Raw genomic sequence first — 15,474 nt, forward strand, 5'->3', positions numbered from 1 at the left:
GGAAATGATGACCCTCCAGAAGGAGAGATGTCCTGATCAAGTTTATTTCTCCCCTGGTCTGGTCCTAAATGTCCTAGAGTTGGTCTCCTGTAGCGTCCTAAAGTCTGTCCTTGTCTTCCTTGTCTTCTCCTAGAGTTGGTCTCCTGTAGCTTCCTAAAGTCTGTCCTTGTCTTCCTTGTCTTCTCCTAGAGTTGGTCTCCTGTGTCTTCCTAAAGTCTGTCCTTGTCTTCCTTGTCTTCTCCTAGAGTTGGTCTCCTGTAGCTTCCTAAAGTCTGTCCTTGTCTTCCTTGTCTTCTCCTAGAGTTGGTCTCCTGTAGCGTCCTAAAGTCTGTCCTTGTCTTCCTTGTCTTCTCCTAGAGTGGACTGGATTCAGTCCAATAAATCTTTCAGTCAAAGTTAATGTAGTGTGGAGAGGGTAGCTGGTACCTTGTGTTCTCTACTCCAGAAATGTTCTGGTCATCCAACGCTGCCATAAACTCCCTAACCCTCTCTGGAAGATGTTTCTCCTTGATGCTGTCTCCAAGAAACTTTTCTCTTCTTTTAAACGTTCAGTGTTTGTTGTTGTTGTTTGGGTGCAGCCTTTGACTGAGTGGACTCCATGGATTCTGTTTATGTGGTCTATAATCTGGCCCAGGACTCATTGGCCCCGTTCAGACCTGATCTGGTCTCTAGCGTCCAGGTTAAACAGGTCCAGGTGTGCAAACTTCCTTCCTTCCTTCCATCTGGTTCCAACATCTGGATCATGTCTCCAAGTCAACCAGCAGCTGTTGATGGTTCTGATCCAGCGGTAGGTAGAGATCCATTAGAGACAGCAGCTGCTACAATATTCTACTGACCACATGATGGCGCTGCTGATTTACAGACACACAAACTGGGATCAGATCTCAAGTGCTGGCTGGGGACGCATGTGGAGACACATTTATATTAAGACCAGGTAGATGGACAGGTGAGACCAGGTGAGACCAGGTGGGACCAGGTGTGGTTTGAGTAATCTGATCTAAACTCTGATTTGTGTTCCTCAGGATCAGCGACTACATGGACCTGACTCCCGTGGACATCGTGGGGAAGAGATGTTATCAGTTCATTCACGCTGAGGATGTGGAGGGGATCAGACAGAGTCACTTGGACTGTGAGTACCGACGACACCTGACCACATACTCTGCTCTGATTGGCTAACGGAGTCTTAACTGGTTAAGATGGTCAGGGACTATGTGATTACTGTCTTTTGTCATTAATTCTAATTGAACCAGTTCACTCCATTTATCTCCACAGAAACACTGAATCAGTCAATAACACATCGGCTGTGTTTCTGTGTTTCAGTTAGAGCGTTTAGTCTCTCCTGTATCTGTCTACCGTCGTCTTACCATGTCAGGACGTGTAAGACTCTCAGAGCTGCAGGGGTACGGTGTCTCTGTTTAGAGGCTGTCTGTCAGACGGTTACAGCTGCACAGCGCTCCACGCTTTGACGTTCAGGCACGAGGCCAAATAATAAGAGGACGGCAAGGACAGTCAGAGACGGACGGCTGCATCCAGGTTGTTGGACATCGTCCTTCTTTAAGGTCGTCTATTAGAGACGAACAAACCTCCAACCAGCCAGAAAAATGTTCCTTATTACAGAATATATCATAGTGTCAGTGTAGAACCACAATATATACCACAATATATAGAATCTGAAAAAGAGAAACGGATCAGTATAAAGTTATAACGTAATAAATTATACTGGTGGATGAGACGAGTCAGGGACGATGATGTCTTTGTCATTAATATTCATAGTAATCTTGAGTCTGGTGATCCTACGCTGACTATGGGTGGAGTTATTGATCAGTGTTGGTGTTATAATTTATGAAAGGCCGTGTTGTAGCTAATAAATGTGTGAGATGATTTATTCCAGATAAAAAAACAAGTGTTGTTGTATAACTAACAGGAGATGTTAGATTTGAGATGTTCACAATAAGAACGCTGTTAGTCCCACCCACTAACATGGAGGGGGTGGAGCTTATGACCGATGCTGCAGCCAATCACCAGGGGGAGCTCTACTTGTTTTGGCTTCACTTCAGAGGAGCTGTCCCGATGTCCATCTTTATTCTGTCTACGAGGCTCCATGAAACTTTTTCAATTACCTTCTCCCAAAAGTTCCTGAGCTGTGAACATCCTGAGTGGCAATCAGGAAGTGACTCTACGGCGGCCTGGCGGGGTCAGCGTGAACCAGGGGGAGGAGGAGGAGGAGGAGGAGGATGAAGAGCGGGGAGGTTAGGATGTGTAAAACACAAAAAAAAGGAAGTGAAGTATTGAGGGAGATTATTCCTCTCTGTCTGCAGCGAGGACGGGAGGTCAGGGAGGCGAGCCGGCAGCCGGCGGTTTAAATGACTGGGTTTTAGTCGAGCGTAGTCTAATACAGCACCTTCAGTCACCCCGGCTGCTCGTTTTATTCTTCCTCTTTCAAAATTAATTTCCTCTGTGAAAGGGGGGCTTTCAGAAATGGATGGCTATGGGGCACCGAGCTGCTCCGTGGCTTTTCTTCTTCTCCTCTCCGTCAAATGGAGCGCAGGCAGATTGTTCTCAAATCGCTCCTTCTTTCTTTGGGGCGCTTTAATTTGCTGCCTTTATGAACTGGCTGCTGATTGTGTGGAAGCTGATTTCAGAGCAGCTTTCTAATGATTCACAGCTTCCTCTTCTTTTTATTTATTTCAGCAGATGTGTTGAAGCTTCCTGTCTAACTGGGCCGTGACAGATACTACAAGAAGTAGTGGGGACTCATCAGAGAATCCTGTCCTGTTGTTAGTGGGGGGGTCTTTGAGGGGAGGGGCCTCTGTGGATCATCCCACAGATACTTGATCAGTTTGGGATCTAGAGAATTTGGAGGCCAGGTCAACACCTTGTGCTGTTCTTCATGTTTTTTTTTTTAGTTGTTCCTAAAGTGTTTTTGTGTGTGTGTCTGTGTCAGGCTGCATCCTGCTGGGGATGGCTGCTGCCATCAAGGAGTGTCATTGCTATGGGGTGGGGGTGCCTGGTCTGGTCTAGGTGGGTGCTACATGTCTAAGTAACATCCACACCAATGAATGCCAGGTCCAGAAGTTTCCCAGCAGAACACTGAACTGTCACAAGATGGTTTAAATGTTACTCACTTCTCCTGTCAGTGGTCATAATGTTGTGGCTGATCAGTGTGTTAACATATTAACTACCTTAAAATGTATGGAATGTGTACTTTAGTCCCGCCCACTAACATGGAGGGGGTGGAGCCTATGACCTATACTGCAGCCAGTCACCAGGGGGAGCTCTACTGGCTTTGGCTTCTCTTTAGATTAGCTGTCATGATGCCCTCTGGGTAATGTAGTTTAAATAACATAAAGTTACTTTACGTTGATTGGTTCTATCTGGCCTGTTCTACATGACGTCTGGTGACAGATTTTAATATTTAAAGGTTTGGAGTCAACATGTCTGTGTCTGTTATCATGAGACCAGACTATGTCCCTCTGAAACTAACTCTGATGTCGACAACATCTCCAGGACAGAAACTCTCTCTGCAGCTCACTCACGGCCTCTGATTCTTCTGTGGGATTTATTTCCTGGTCGGCTCTCGTCCCCCCGTAGCTGCAGGAGCCGCGTAGTTAGGGAATCGATCAAGGTGTATTTTGGAGGGATAGCTCGTTCTCTCTGCAGGGATCTAAATTTTAAAAGGCTTCTTTTTAAGTGGAGGACGAGGCGTGATCCCTTCTCTGTGAAGAGGCGTCGCTCTCTAAGTCGCTATCATTACCTGCTGACAGCCGGTCTTAGCTCGGGTCAGATCTCAAAGTCGATCTGTCCTCGTTTCCACTCCGAGAACAGAGGGAAGCAGAGAGAGGACTCGGCTTCTCACAAAGAGAGGGAGGGAACGGGGGAGGAAGTGATTTGTCTGCAGAGAAAGGGATGAAGAGAGAGGAGAGGCAGCCAGTGACTTAGAGAGAGAGAGAGAAAAGAAAGGCTCAGAGACGCTTCATGTTAAAGAAAACGTGTTCACAAAGAGAATTAAGGTGCAGATCTGTTTATTAGAAAGAGAAGAAGACGTTGGAGGGACAGAGGACATCTGAGAGGGTCATACTGTCCTCCATGAAACAAAAGAAAAATAAAAAGTAGAAACGACGATGGAAGGATTCACACGATGATGTTCAATACGCAACAGATACTAAGACCAACAGGAACCTGCATCCACACGCTATCGAGCTACCAGGCTAACGAGCTAACAGGCTAACAGGCTAACGAGCTAACAGGCTAACAGGCTAACGAGCTAGATAGATAGATAGATAGATAGATAGATAGATAGATACTTTATTAATCCCGAGGGAAATTCAAGAAGCTAGAAGCATTTCTACACTTTTCTTCGTCAGATTTTATTTTCCAGGAACGCAGCCTCTCAGTAATTTTGGTTTAATTTTTAGTTCAGTCTCCAGAGCTGATCAGCTTCAATAAAATCCGTCCTGACTCAACAAGTCTGAGGACAAAGAGCTGAAATAATAAATGTCTTCAGACGTTAGAAGGAAATAAAATAGAAAAGAGACGAAGAGACGAAGAGTTCTGGTTCAGAGGGAAAATACAAAATTGGAAAAAGATTGTTTTTAGTCAGAAAGTAGAAAAATAGTTGAGTTTTTTGTTACATGCAGAAAAGAAAAAAAGACGTCGCTAAAAAAAATAGAGAGAGAGAGAGAGAGAGAGAGAGAGAGAGAGAGAGAGGATGTCTGGCAGAGAACGAGAGCGGAGATGAGGAAGCTCAGTGGATTTAAGCCTGGAGGCGATTTAGCAGAAACTCATCTCTGTGGACCAACACGGCCTTTAATGAACACACACACACACACACACACACACACACACACACACACACACACACACACACTAACCTGTGAAACTTTCCACTCAGGTATAAACACAGTGGATGAAAGGACAGAAAATACAACATCATGTTTATTACTACACCACAAAACCTTCCTCTCCTTCGCCTTCACTTGTCTTCTTCTTCCTCTTCTTGTCATTCTTCTTCTTTTCCATTTTCTTCTTCTTCTTCCTCCTCTCCTTCACCTTCACTTTTTCCTTCTTGTTGTTTTTCACCTTCTTCTTCTTCTTCTTCTTCTTCACCTTCACCTCCTCCTCCTCCTCCTCCTCCTCCTCCATCAGTCTTGACGCTCCACAGCAGCAGAATCAAATGAAACCATATTCCAGATGAGATGACGTGAGCTCTGGGAGAAGTTGAGACAGGAAGTTGAGTCAGGTCAGAGGAGGAGAGGGAACGGTTTAAACATTTGACTGAAGGTTGTGTTTTTAGAGAACGTTGATCAAACTGTCCCGTAGACGTCCAGCGTTGATCAAACTGTCCCGTAGACGTCCAGCGTTGATCAAACTGTCCCCGTAGACGTCCAGCGTTGATCAAACTGTCCCCGTAGACGTCCAGCGTTGATCAAACTGTCCCGTAGACGTCCAGCGGAGGGCGACAGAGCCACGCCTGCTTCTGTTTACGCTCAAACTACAATAGAAACTAAGTTCCTCTCCTCCTTCATCCCTCCGTCACCTGACACGCAGAAAGGACGATAAATCACCTGCAGGACGGAGGGATGAACACGGACTGAACAGTCAGAAGAGAGAGAGAGAAAGAGAACAAGAGGGATGGAAGAAGAGAAGAGAGAAAAGTGGAGTGGAGGGACGTTAAAAGGGAATAGACGTCCTTTCATCTACTGCCCTCTCTCCTGCAGCCTGGGGCGAGCCTCCAGCTCTCTCTCTCTCTCTCTCTCTCTCTCTCTGTGTCATTAGTGGCCGATGAGCGAGTGAGTGATGCAAAGATGGAGGGATGAAGAGGAAGAGGTCTGAACAGACTGAGATCGTGGAGCTTTTAGTTGCTAAAGAATATTTGAATTCCATTTAGTTGGTGGCAACAAACCAGACGTTTGTAAGTTAATGGACTTCATAGGTTTCACTCCTGGAGTCTGGACATTAACACGTCCATAGAGGGACTCTAGTCATGTGACCTTCAGGTGGACTCCGCCCACAGATGTTCCCGATAAAACCCTAAACTCTCCACCAGACATTTAGAGCTCAACACTTGTGTTAGTTAGCTACATTAGCCTAAACAAGCTAACAGCCTCACAGAAATAGCTTAAGCAACGCCACATAAACTCAGACGAAGTGTATGACGACTATTACTCTTCTGTCCATCACCACATTAAGCCCCGCCCCCACATGATCTGATTGGTCCAGCAGATCTTTACTGGAGCAGAATCAGTTCCCAACAGAGAGATTTCAGATCAGCTTTTAACGTGGGATGTGGGAAGTTCATATATTTTGGAAGAAGCTGTGAAGAAAGTTGGCTCCGCCCACATCCCTGGAGTTCTGGGAAGTTAGTGGAGACACGTCGGCCATTTTTCTTCCTCCGTCTCAGCGTCTCTCCTTCATCCTCTTCTCTTTGTTCTGAGCTGCAGTTTAATCAGTTCGTCTCCAACACAGCTGACGAGTCGCCCCCTTGTGTTTCAGTGATGGAACTGCAGAACGACGTAGACGCACCAGAGCTCTGGTTCAAGATTCAACATGTTTACTGTCATGTGTTCAGTAAAAAAGGCAAATGTTAGCCTTACTAAAGAAATTAAATATATATATAACAAACAAGTAAATAAAAGCAACAGATTAAAATAAGGTGCAGGAGAAAGCAAAGTTTAAAGCCTGAGAAAGAAACGTTTTCAGTCGTATAAGCCCAGTTTTAGGAGCTTTACTGTCGCAAGAATCTCCAAATTCAAATGTATGAAGAAGGTCATAGTCAGAGCTGATCGTATATTACATTTATTTATTACATTTATTTTATTTTACTTTGTCCTGAGGAGCGAACACCAGCCGACAGTGATGTGGTTTCACATGTGAGAGACGACCGACTCAACTCTCTGGAGACCTGCAGCGCAGTGTGTGTGTGTGTTATGGTGTGTGTGTGTTATAGGGTGTGTGTGTGTGTTAGAGTGTGTGTGTGTGTTAGAGTGTGTGTGTGTGTGTGTGTGTGTGTGTGTGTGTGTGCATCCATTGTGTGGTTATTTACTCTGCTGTACAAACAAAGCAAGGTCAGATTCAAGGTGACGTGATCTCACCATCTCTGCCTTAACATGCAAACAAGTTATTTTCCCCTCCATCTCCCTCCCCCTCCCTCCCTCTCTCTCCCCCTCCCTCTCCCTCCCTCTCTCTCTTTCTCTGAATAGGCAAATAGAGAACGACTGAGCGCCAGCCGTCCAACCAAAGTCAATTACTGCAGCCGCAGGGATGTCGTCTTAAACAATGCTATTAGTTTCTAATAGTTTTTAATTACTGGCCTTCTTTTTTTTTTTTTTTTTTTAAATATAAATCACCCCCGACTTTCTCTCTCTTTCTTCTCTGTCGTGGAAAAACCTATTTGTGTCCGTAATTAAATGGAGGAGAAGGATATGAGTTTAGCGGGCCTCGCTGCTCGTCTCCGACTGGTTCTGTTTGAGCGGCTCCTGATTAATGCCAATACATATTGCTTCAGATAACCATTTAGTGCTTAATTTAGCCAAATTTATTGCCGCCTTGCTGTCGCAGGGTGGAGCAAAGGGTTGGGGGGTTGGGGGGTGGTGGGGGGGCACCTCCCCCCTGGGGGCCAGAGGTTCTGCTCACAGTGACACAGCGCTATCTGGTGGAGAGGGGAGGGTACTGCAGCTGGAGGAGCTCGTTGACTAGAACATCATCTAATATATGTGGTTTATAATAACTTACAATGAGCTTAAAGAAGAAAAGACAAAGTGTTCACATATAATAAAAACTATAAATAACTTTAAATTAATCACCACAGAAATAAAACGCTTAAACTCTTGAGACCTCTGCTCCACCCACATCATCTGATCCTGGTCATCTGCCCCCTGGTGGATCTGTCCAGGCTCTGCAGCCGCTAGCCTTTGGCAGCCGTTTCCAAAATGGCCGCTTCATAAACTTTCCAGATCTTTGCAGCAAAATCTTTACTGAGGTTAGAATATAATTTATGTCGTTACTGATATTTCAATATGAACATTTACTTTAGAGAAGCAGCCAATAGTTACTTCATACTTTTACTGAACTGCTCCAATTTTGAATAAAACATTTAAATGGTTAAACTGGTCATCAGGTAATATGCATTAATTAATTTATTTTAGTTGAACTTCTTAATAATTATCATCTTTTGTCATAAACCTGATTAAATGACTTAAATCAGAATATATATTTATCAATTCAGAGACACAGACACTAGTTTTTCAGTCCATCTTTCCGAACAAGGACAAAAACTGTTATTTCCATTTAAAGGCGAAATAAAAAGGTTATTAAAAGAATCCTGTTTGAAATGTTCCAGATACAGTAATGTATTATTATTGTTCTAAAAGTAAACTAAATGCTAGAAACTAGAATCATATGTGAAAAACGGTTATCAATAATTTTATCTATTTATTAGAAATTCATTTAGGTTTTATTTAAAAGTCCTTTTAATTTAAATGTCCTGTCCTTTTTCCAGTTCACTGTGAGAATGTATTTGCAAAGGAGGAAGTGACGTTATAGAGTCAGAGTTGTTGTAGGGAGGAGGTCTGGGTCGATGGACGGGTTAACTCTGGACAGACCAGACTTTGAATCGTCCAGACTTTTCACCACATTTTGTTTCTACAGTTGATCTGAGGCTCATCTCTGCTTCCTGTACGTTCACATTCATACAGAATATAAACACAAAGCTACAGCATGTTTTAGAGTGAATTATGGGATGGACAGAGTTCCACGGTGTGAGTGTTTCAGACCTATCGTGGCTGGCGGTGTGTCGCTCTGATTAATGACGGCAGCAGCAGAGCAGCTCTCCGCCAGCTGTCACATGACATCTGATGTCTGCTTCTCTTCCTCTCTCGTCCGTCCACCATGTTTTCTCTTTCCTTTTTCTCGCCGTGATGAAATAACCGAAGTCTTCCTACGTCTCTCTCTCCCTCCAGTGATGAACAAAGGTCAGTGTGTGACGAAGTACTACCGCTGGATCCAGAAGAACGGAGGCTACATCTGGATCCAGTCCAGCGCCACCATCGCCATCAACGCCAAGAACGCCAACGAGAAGAACATCGTCTGGGTCAACTACGTCCTCAGGTCAGAGGTCAATGCTGCGCTGTCGTCATAGTGACTAACGTTGCCTGAAACTAGCCTAACTAGATGAAGTAGCCACACCTTTGATGGGTTGATTGGTTTTCTCAGTGGTCCAATCAGAGATAACGGATCGTAGACTGATTTATAATCAAATAAATACAATTAAATCTCACTCTCTGCAACCTGGAGCCTCTTAAAGAGGAAACAGATGTAAACTGAACTAACTTCAATCATCCACATTTCACTCTGTTCCTTACACCGTATCTTTTAAATTTAATACTACTGCACCATTCCTTCAGGGATACCATCTCATATATTTGACGCTTTAATGGTATAAATGTTCGTTTCTTCTGCCACTAACTAATCTTCTGTCTCTTCACAGTAATCCAGAGTACAAAGACACGCCCATGGACATCGCCCAGCTGCCAAACCTGCCCGAGAAAACGTCTGAGTCCTCGGAAACCTCCGACTCTGAGTCTGAGTCCAAAGAAAACTCAGGTAGGTTGGAAACAATTATCTAGCTTCCTAGCCTCCCAGCTAATGGTAGCTCCTCCTAGCTTCTTAGCTACCAAGCTAATAGTAGAAGTTGTTATCTGAGTCCAAAGAGAACATAGGTAGTTCTGCAACACAGGAGAAACTAGATGTTCTTGTTAAACAGTCACTGTTTGTACAAAAAGCTTTTTAAACCCAGCGTGATTCCTTACAAGCTCCTCTTGAGCTGTAGAATAAGCAGCAGAGAGAAATCCAGCGTGAATCAGAGAAGCCAAATATATTTTATCAGTTGGTGCCAGTGTTTTGTCGGCGCCAGGCTGGATGGTCATGAATGCCAACACCTGCAGGGACTGAGCGCTCGCTGGCTCTGCTGCAAACCCACAACACGATAAAACATGGTCTGACGACACAGAACACCAGCAGATACCTGGAAACTTCACTCAGAGAAACTCCCTCCAACAGATTCACCACAAAGAGACTAAATCCAGCTGAAATAATGACACAGTGGATTTAATCCGTTTATAAAACCAGGACAGGAAAACAGAAGAACAAAGACTCAACATTTAAATATATACACAACAACATGATGATCTAGAATGAAGAGGCAAACTGATCAGCTGATTCAGGAGAGGACAGCTCTAGTAGCTCTTCCTAGCTTCCTAGCCTCCCAGCTAACAGTAGCTCTTCCTAGCATCCTAGCCTCCCAGCTAACAGTAGCTCTTCCTAGCTTCCTAGCCTCCCAGCTAACAGTAGCTCTTCCTAGCTTCCTAGCCTCCCAGCTAACAGTAGCTGTTTCATTATTTCAGCTTCACTTCTCATACAGAACCAGAAGGTTTGACATTATTTAATCTGGAACACAGAGATGAACATAAACACACAGACAAATAAATTAGATGTTAAAAAACACCAACATCTGAATTCAGACCCAGAAATACAAAGCAAGGAGACAAAGCTCACGCGTCGCCACTATAGCTGAATTTAAACCAAGACAGATCCTCCACCTTGAGCATAATATTATCAAGTCCTGCAGCCTGTGTTGGCATGATGGGAATCAGTGCCAGCTGTTATTCCGCTGGAGCAGAGACATCCTGGCACGCTGGCGGCTGTAAACCGATGCCAGCTGCTGCAGGACGCCGCCAGCTTCCGCCGGGCTCCAACAGGCCCGAGGTGCTCCCGGTCAACGTAATCTAAAATGAGATATCTGACCTTCGACCTTTGTTCTGTTAAGATGCAGCCTGTGCAGTGCCAGAGAAGATGTGAACCTGAAAAGAAATACACTTATTTTATTTTATTTATAAAGACCTAGTAAAAGTGAAGCTTTATGTGATCGGGCAGCTTCAGCCACAAGTGCTTTGTTTTTCAGCTGATGATTTAGGCAGCTGGACGCAGAGACAGGTTACCACGACGCAAAGTGTAACGGGAGCAAAGTTAAATTTATGGCATTTGTTTTAAACTTTTTTACATGTGTCACGTATGAAAAGGATCCAAAATGAACATTCGAGTACTTGAATCACTGCTAGTGTGAGTTGTGCTGAGGTAAAACTTGTGCAGCGTTCATGGTTGTGCTTCATGTCGCCGGACATTCGTCCTCTTTTTGTGTATTTGGATAAAAATGAGGGATTTGATGGATCTTTGAAAGTATGACCAAAAACACAAAACAAGGGCAACTGGACGTGTTGATGGTTGACGACACTTCACCCAAACATCAAATCTTATTAAGGTGGGGACGGACGTTCCAGGAAGTACAGATACTGATTGATCATTTTGGGCTCCTAGCTTCCTAGCTAACAGTAACTCTTCCTAGCTTCAGTTCAATTAAATTTTATTTATATAGTGTCAATAACAATAGAAATTGTTTCAAGACGCTTTACAACATCCGGTCTGAAAACCTGGCCTGCAACCCCCAGAGCAAGACTGAGGGCAATGGTGGCAGGAAAAACTCTTTTAACAGGAAGAAAACTTGAGCAGAACCAGAACCAGAACGCTGCTCATATGGAGGAACACATCTGCCTAAGGCCAGCTTCCTAGACTCCTATCTAATGTTATCTCTTCTAGTATCCTAGCTTCCCAGCTAACAGAAACTCATTCTAGCTTCCTAGCCTCCCAGCTAATAGTAGCACCCCCTAGCTTCCCAGAGTCCTGTTGGGTTTCTGGGAGACGTTTAATCTGGAACGACTTGAGACTCACCTGGAACTGGATGAATCTGAACACAGGTGAGTCTCAGGTTGTTCTAGACTCTAAGTCATGTGACCTTCAGGTGGACTCCACCCACAGATGTGGGCATAACAAGTCCAGATGAGTTTGTTTCAGCTTTGATGTTGACGACTGAGAACCTTCACAGATATAATCAAATATATGCTGGGGGGCAGCAGAATTAAATCTATCCTTACTTTAAGCCAACAAACACCACATTGTGTCTCAGCTCGTAATGGTCTAAGCCCAAATTGATCAATCAGTATTTCAGTTTGTACTTCCTGTAACGCCTGTCCCCGTTAGATCTCGTTCTACACCCAAAAAATCCTGATACGTTCCATTTTATAAATCAATAAACCAAAGCCTAACTCTCCCTCAGGCCTGAGGAACTCTCAGCTGGACCAGTTTTTTATTATTTCCAGTCTGAGAATAAATCTATTTTTTCTTGGGAAGCACACTTAATGGAGATGCAAGTCCCCCCTCCCTCCCCCAACCCCCCCAGACAAAGCAATCGAGTCGACATTTCGGCTGCCATTAGGGAATCTGAGCGCTGCCAGCTGGGCAGCCGCTGGCCGTAGTGTGCGCTGGCAGAGTTTAAAGTGTGTGTGTATTGTGTGTTTAATGGGCTGGACAGAGCCAACATGCCTGAACAGCAGCAGCTACACAACACTACACAACATTACACAACACTGTGCATGCACACAGGACAGGAGGAACACCTGAGCTTTCATTGTACAGGTATTCAAACGTTGGCCGCTCTTGCTCCAGTTTGTCCCAACTACCTCATTATTGGATGCACTGCTGTGAAATCTACCGTAAATATTCATGATCCCATATAGGGAAAAGGAAAAGTCCTCACAGAGGTTCCCCCTCTGGGCACCGTGGGTCATGTCAGTCCATCAGGTGTCTAGTATCTCAGTCTGAAGCAGTCAACCAAATGTCGTTTCCACTCCTAGACCCACATTGTCATATCATGGCTCCAGGGTTATTCTAACACCTCCTCCTCCTTCTTCTTCTTCTTCTCAACAGACAACGAGAACGCCAAGTCCGAGGGGAAGCCGAGCCACCAAGCCGAGCGCAGCGACGACCCGGAGGCGGACAGTAAACGTCAACAGCAGCAACCACATTGCTCCTCTGAACAGGAAATGAAGCGGCAGGAAGAAGGGGACAGCTCGAGTAACCCCGAGAGCCAGGACAGCGACGACAGCCTGGAACCGTCAGACGGAGAGGGGGAGGAGCAAGAGGTGGCCAGGACGGGAGAAGGCGGAGGAGGCGGAGGAGGAGGAGGTGGTGGTGGCGGAGGCGGAGGCGGACGGTTGGGAAGCTTAACGGGACTTGGAGGGTTAGGAGGACTGGGCGCCATCGGTGGACTGGGTAATCTGGGAGGGCTTCATATTAAAGTAGAGCACTACGGAGAGGGGGAAGAAGCACAGCTGCACAACTCACAAACTTCTTCATCTGAGGAGGAGGAGGAGGAAGAGGAGGAGGAGGATGAAGAGGAGGATGAGGAGGAGGACGGATGTGTGCAAGACTGTGACAGTTCCAACGCCGGAAATAAGCTCCAGAAACGGCGGAAGAGGAGGAAAGTGCAGAAATGGGACGGGTCGAGAAGCAGGAGGCTCCGTCTGTCCTCGCCCACGCCCAGCCCCGGCGCCATAGGAGACGCCGCTCCGCTGGTCGACCCCTCCCAGGCTCCGTCGGCCACCTCCTCCGCCCTCCTCCTGGCCTCCTCCGGCTCCCCAAACAGCACAGGCGTGACGTCCTCGGGTCTGAAGATCAAGACGGAGATGACAGAACCGATCAACTTTGACAACGACAGCAGCATCTGGAACTACCCCCCCAACAGAGAGATCTCCAGAAACGAGTCCCCGTACAGCATGACCTCCAAGCCGGCCGCTCCGGGGAGTCACGAGACCTTCCCCTCGCCGCAGGGGGGCTCCCTCCAGGTAGCCATTCCCGACTCCGTCCTCACCCCTCCTGGAACCGAGGGAGGAGCAGGGGGGGCGAGGAAGCCTCCTTACAACGGAAGCTCAGCGCCGTCCTCTGCCTCCAGCGCCGTCAGCTTAGCTCCTCCTTCCAGCGCCTCCTCCGCCGACCCCCTCTCCCCTCCTCTGTCTGCATCCCCACGGGACAAGCAGCAAGGCACTCCCACCACCACTTCCTCCTCTTCATCTTCATCCTCCTCCTCCTCCTCGTCCACCTCTTCCTCTTCGCTGCTGTACTCCGGTGACCTTGAAGCCCTGCAGCGTTTGCAGGCCGGTAACGTCGTGCTCCCGCTGGTGCACCGGGTCACGGGGACTCTGGCGTCCACCAGCACCACGGCTCCACGGGTCTACACCACGGGGACCATCAGGTACGCGCCGGCGGACGTCACTCTGGCCATGGCGCAAGGCAACCTCCTCCCCAACGCCGCCATGAACTTCGTCGACAGCTCGGGATTCGGCCTGGACCCCAAGACGCCCATGGAGATGCTCTACCACCACGTCCACAGGCTCAACATGTCTGCAGCCGCCGCCGCCGGCCCGTTTGTCGGATCCCCGGCAGCCACCGGCGGCAACGGCGCCCTGGGAGGCCAGATGCCGACCAACGTCTTCACCACGGCGGAGGGACTCTTCTCGACGCTGCCGTTCCCGGTGTACAGCAACGGCATCCACACGACGCAGACGAGCCTGGAGAGGAAGGAGGATTAACGCAGACCATCCACGACCGCTTTACTGTGTTTTCCGGAATCGACAACTGTGTCAAAGTCAAAGACTGCTCACTAGTAAAAACTATGAAAGACTCGTTTACTTTACTTTCTTTTATCCACACGGTGCAGCACTGTGTTTTTCCGAGAGGGGAGAAAGGACAGGAAGTGGACGACAAACGTACTCTAGCACTTTGAATCTGAGCAACTGAGCTTGTGTAATAGACATGAATGACCCTCAACATGTCCTTCTCTTTTCTATCTCTATTCTCTCTCTCCTCCTCCTCCTCATCCTCTCCTCTTCGTCTCTCTCTCTCTCTCTCTCTCTCTCTCTCTCTCTTGCGATCAGCAACTTTTTCTTTTTTCTTGAACAAATGAACAACAACAGAAAACAGACTATTCTTTATCGTAAAGAATTCCTCTTTTTTTGCCTACAGAGAATTCATATCGTCTCCGGACTCCGCTGGAGCCTGACGGGGATGATTTTTATTATTATTTGTTTCTGTTGCGTCTTTATGAAGATGCTGATTGTGTATTTAAAGGAGGACGGTGCAGGGATTTGTACCAGACATTAGACTGTATGTGGCGCTCCTCCTCCTCCTCCTCCTCATGTCTCTTGATGTGATCAAGGCTTGAACAGAACGTTTTTAAAGCGAGAGTCGGGGGCCTCTCTCGCCCCAACACAAGGTCTCAGAGATAATCTTTTGAAAAAAGGGTTTTTTTGAGAACGAGGGAATAGTTTAGAGAATTTCTTTCTGTTTTTCTTTCATTTCTTCCTTTTTTTATAAAATATTCTAGCTCAGATTTAACTTTAACAAATCATTAAGAAGAAAAACAACAAAAAAAAGCAATCTCAGCCGGGTAATGACCTGTGAATTATCGAATGTTACTTCTTCCTCTTTTATCCCAGGAGTTTTACCTACAGGTCTCGCACCAAACTCAACCTTCTCTGCGTCTCTTCCCATCTCGATCTGTCGCTCTTATCTTTCACTCCGACCTTC

General features: G+C 46.3%; 1 protein-coding gene across 1 annotated transcript in view; it reads left to right on the plus strand.

Annotated features, from left to right (window-relative positions):
• Nucleotides 1–14,477, plus strand: part of npas3 (neuronal PAS domain protein 3) — a gene marked incomplete at both ends in the record, with an annotated part of 113,286 nt that extends 98,809 nt beyond the window's left edge. Inside the window, 4 exons of the mRNA XM_084568479.1 lie at nucleotides 1,023–1,129; nucleotides 8,958–9,105; nucleotides 9,485–9,600; nucleotides 12,817–14,477. Coding sequence (XP_084424605.1) covers nucleotides 1,023–1,129; nucleotides 8,958–9,105; nucleotides 9,485–9,600; nucleotides 12,817–14,477 — 2,032 coding nt within the window. The remainder of the gene's footprint in view (nucleotides 1–1,022; nucleotides 1,130–8,957; nucleotides 9,106–9,484; nucleotides 9,601–12,816) is intronic.
• Nucleotides 14,478–15,474: the final 997 nt, after the last annotated feature.

This window comes from Chelon labrosus, assembly GCF_963514085.1.
Source record: "Chelon labrosus genome assembly, chromosome: 20".
In the NCBI taxonomy this organism is placed as follows: domain Eukaryota; kingdom Metazoa; phylum Chordata; class Actinopteri; order Mugiliformes; family Mugilidae; genus Chelon; species Chelon labrosus.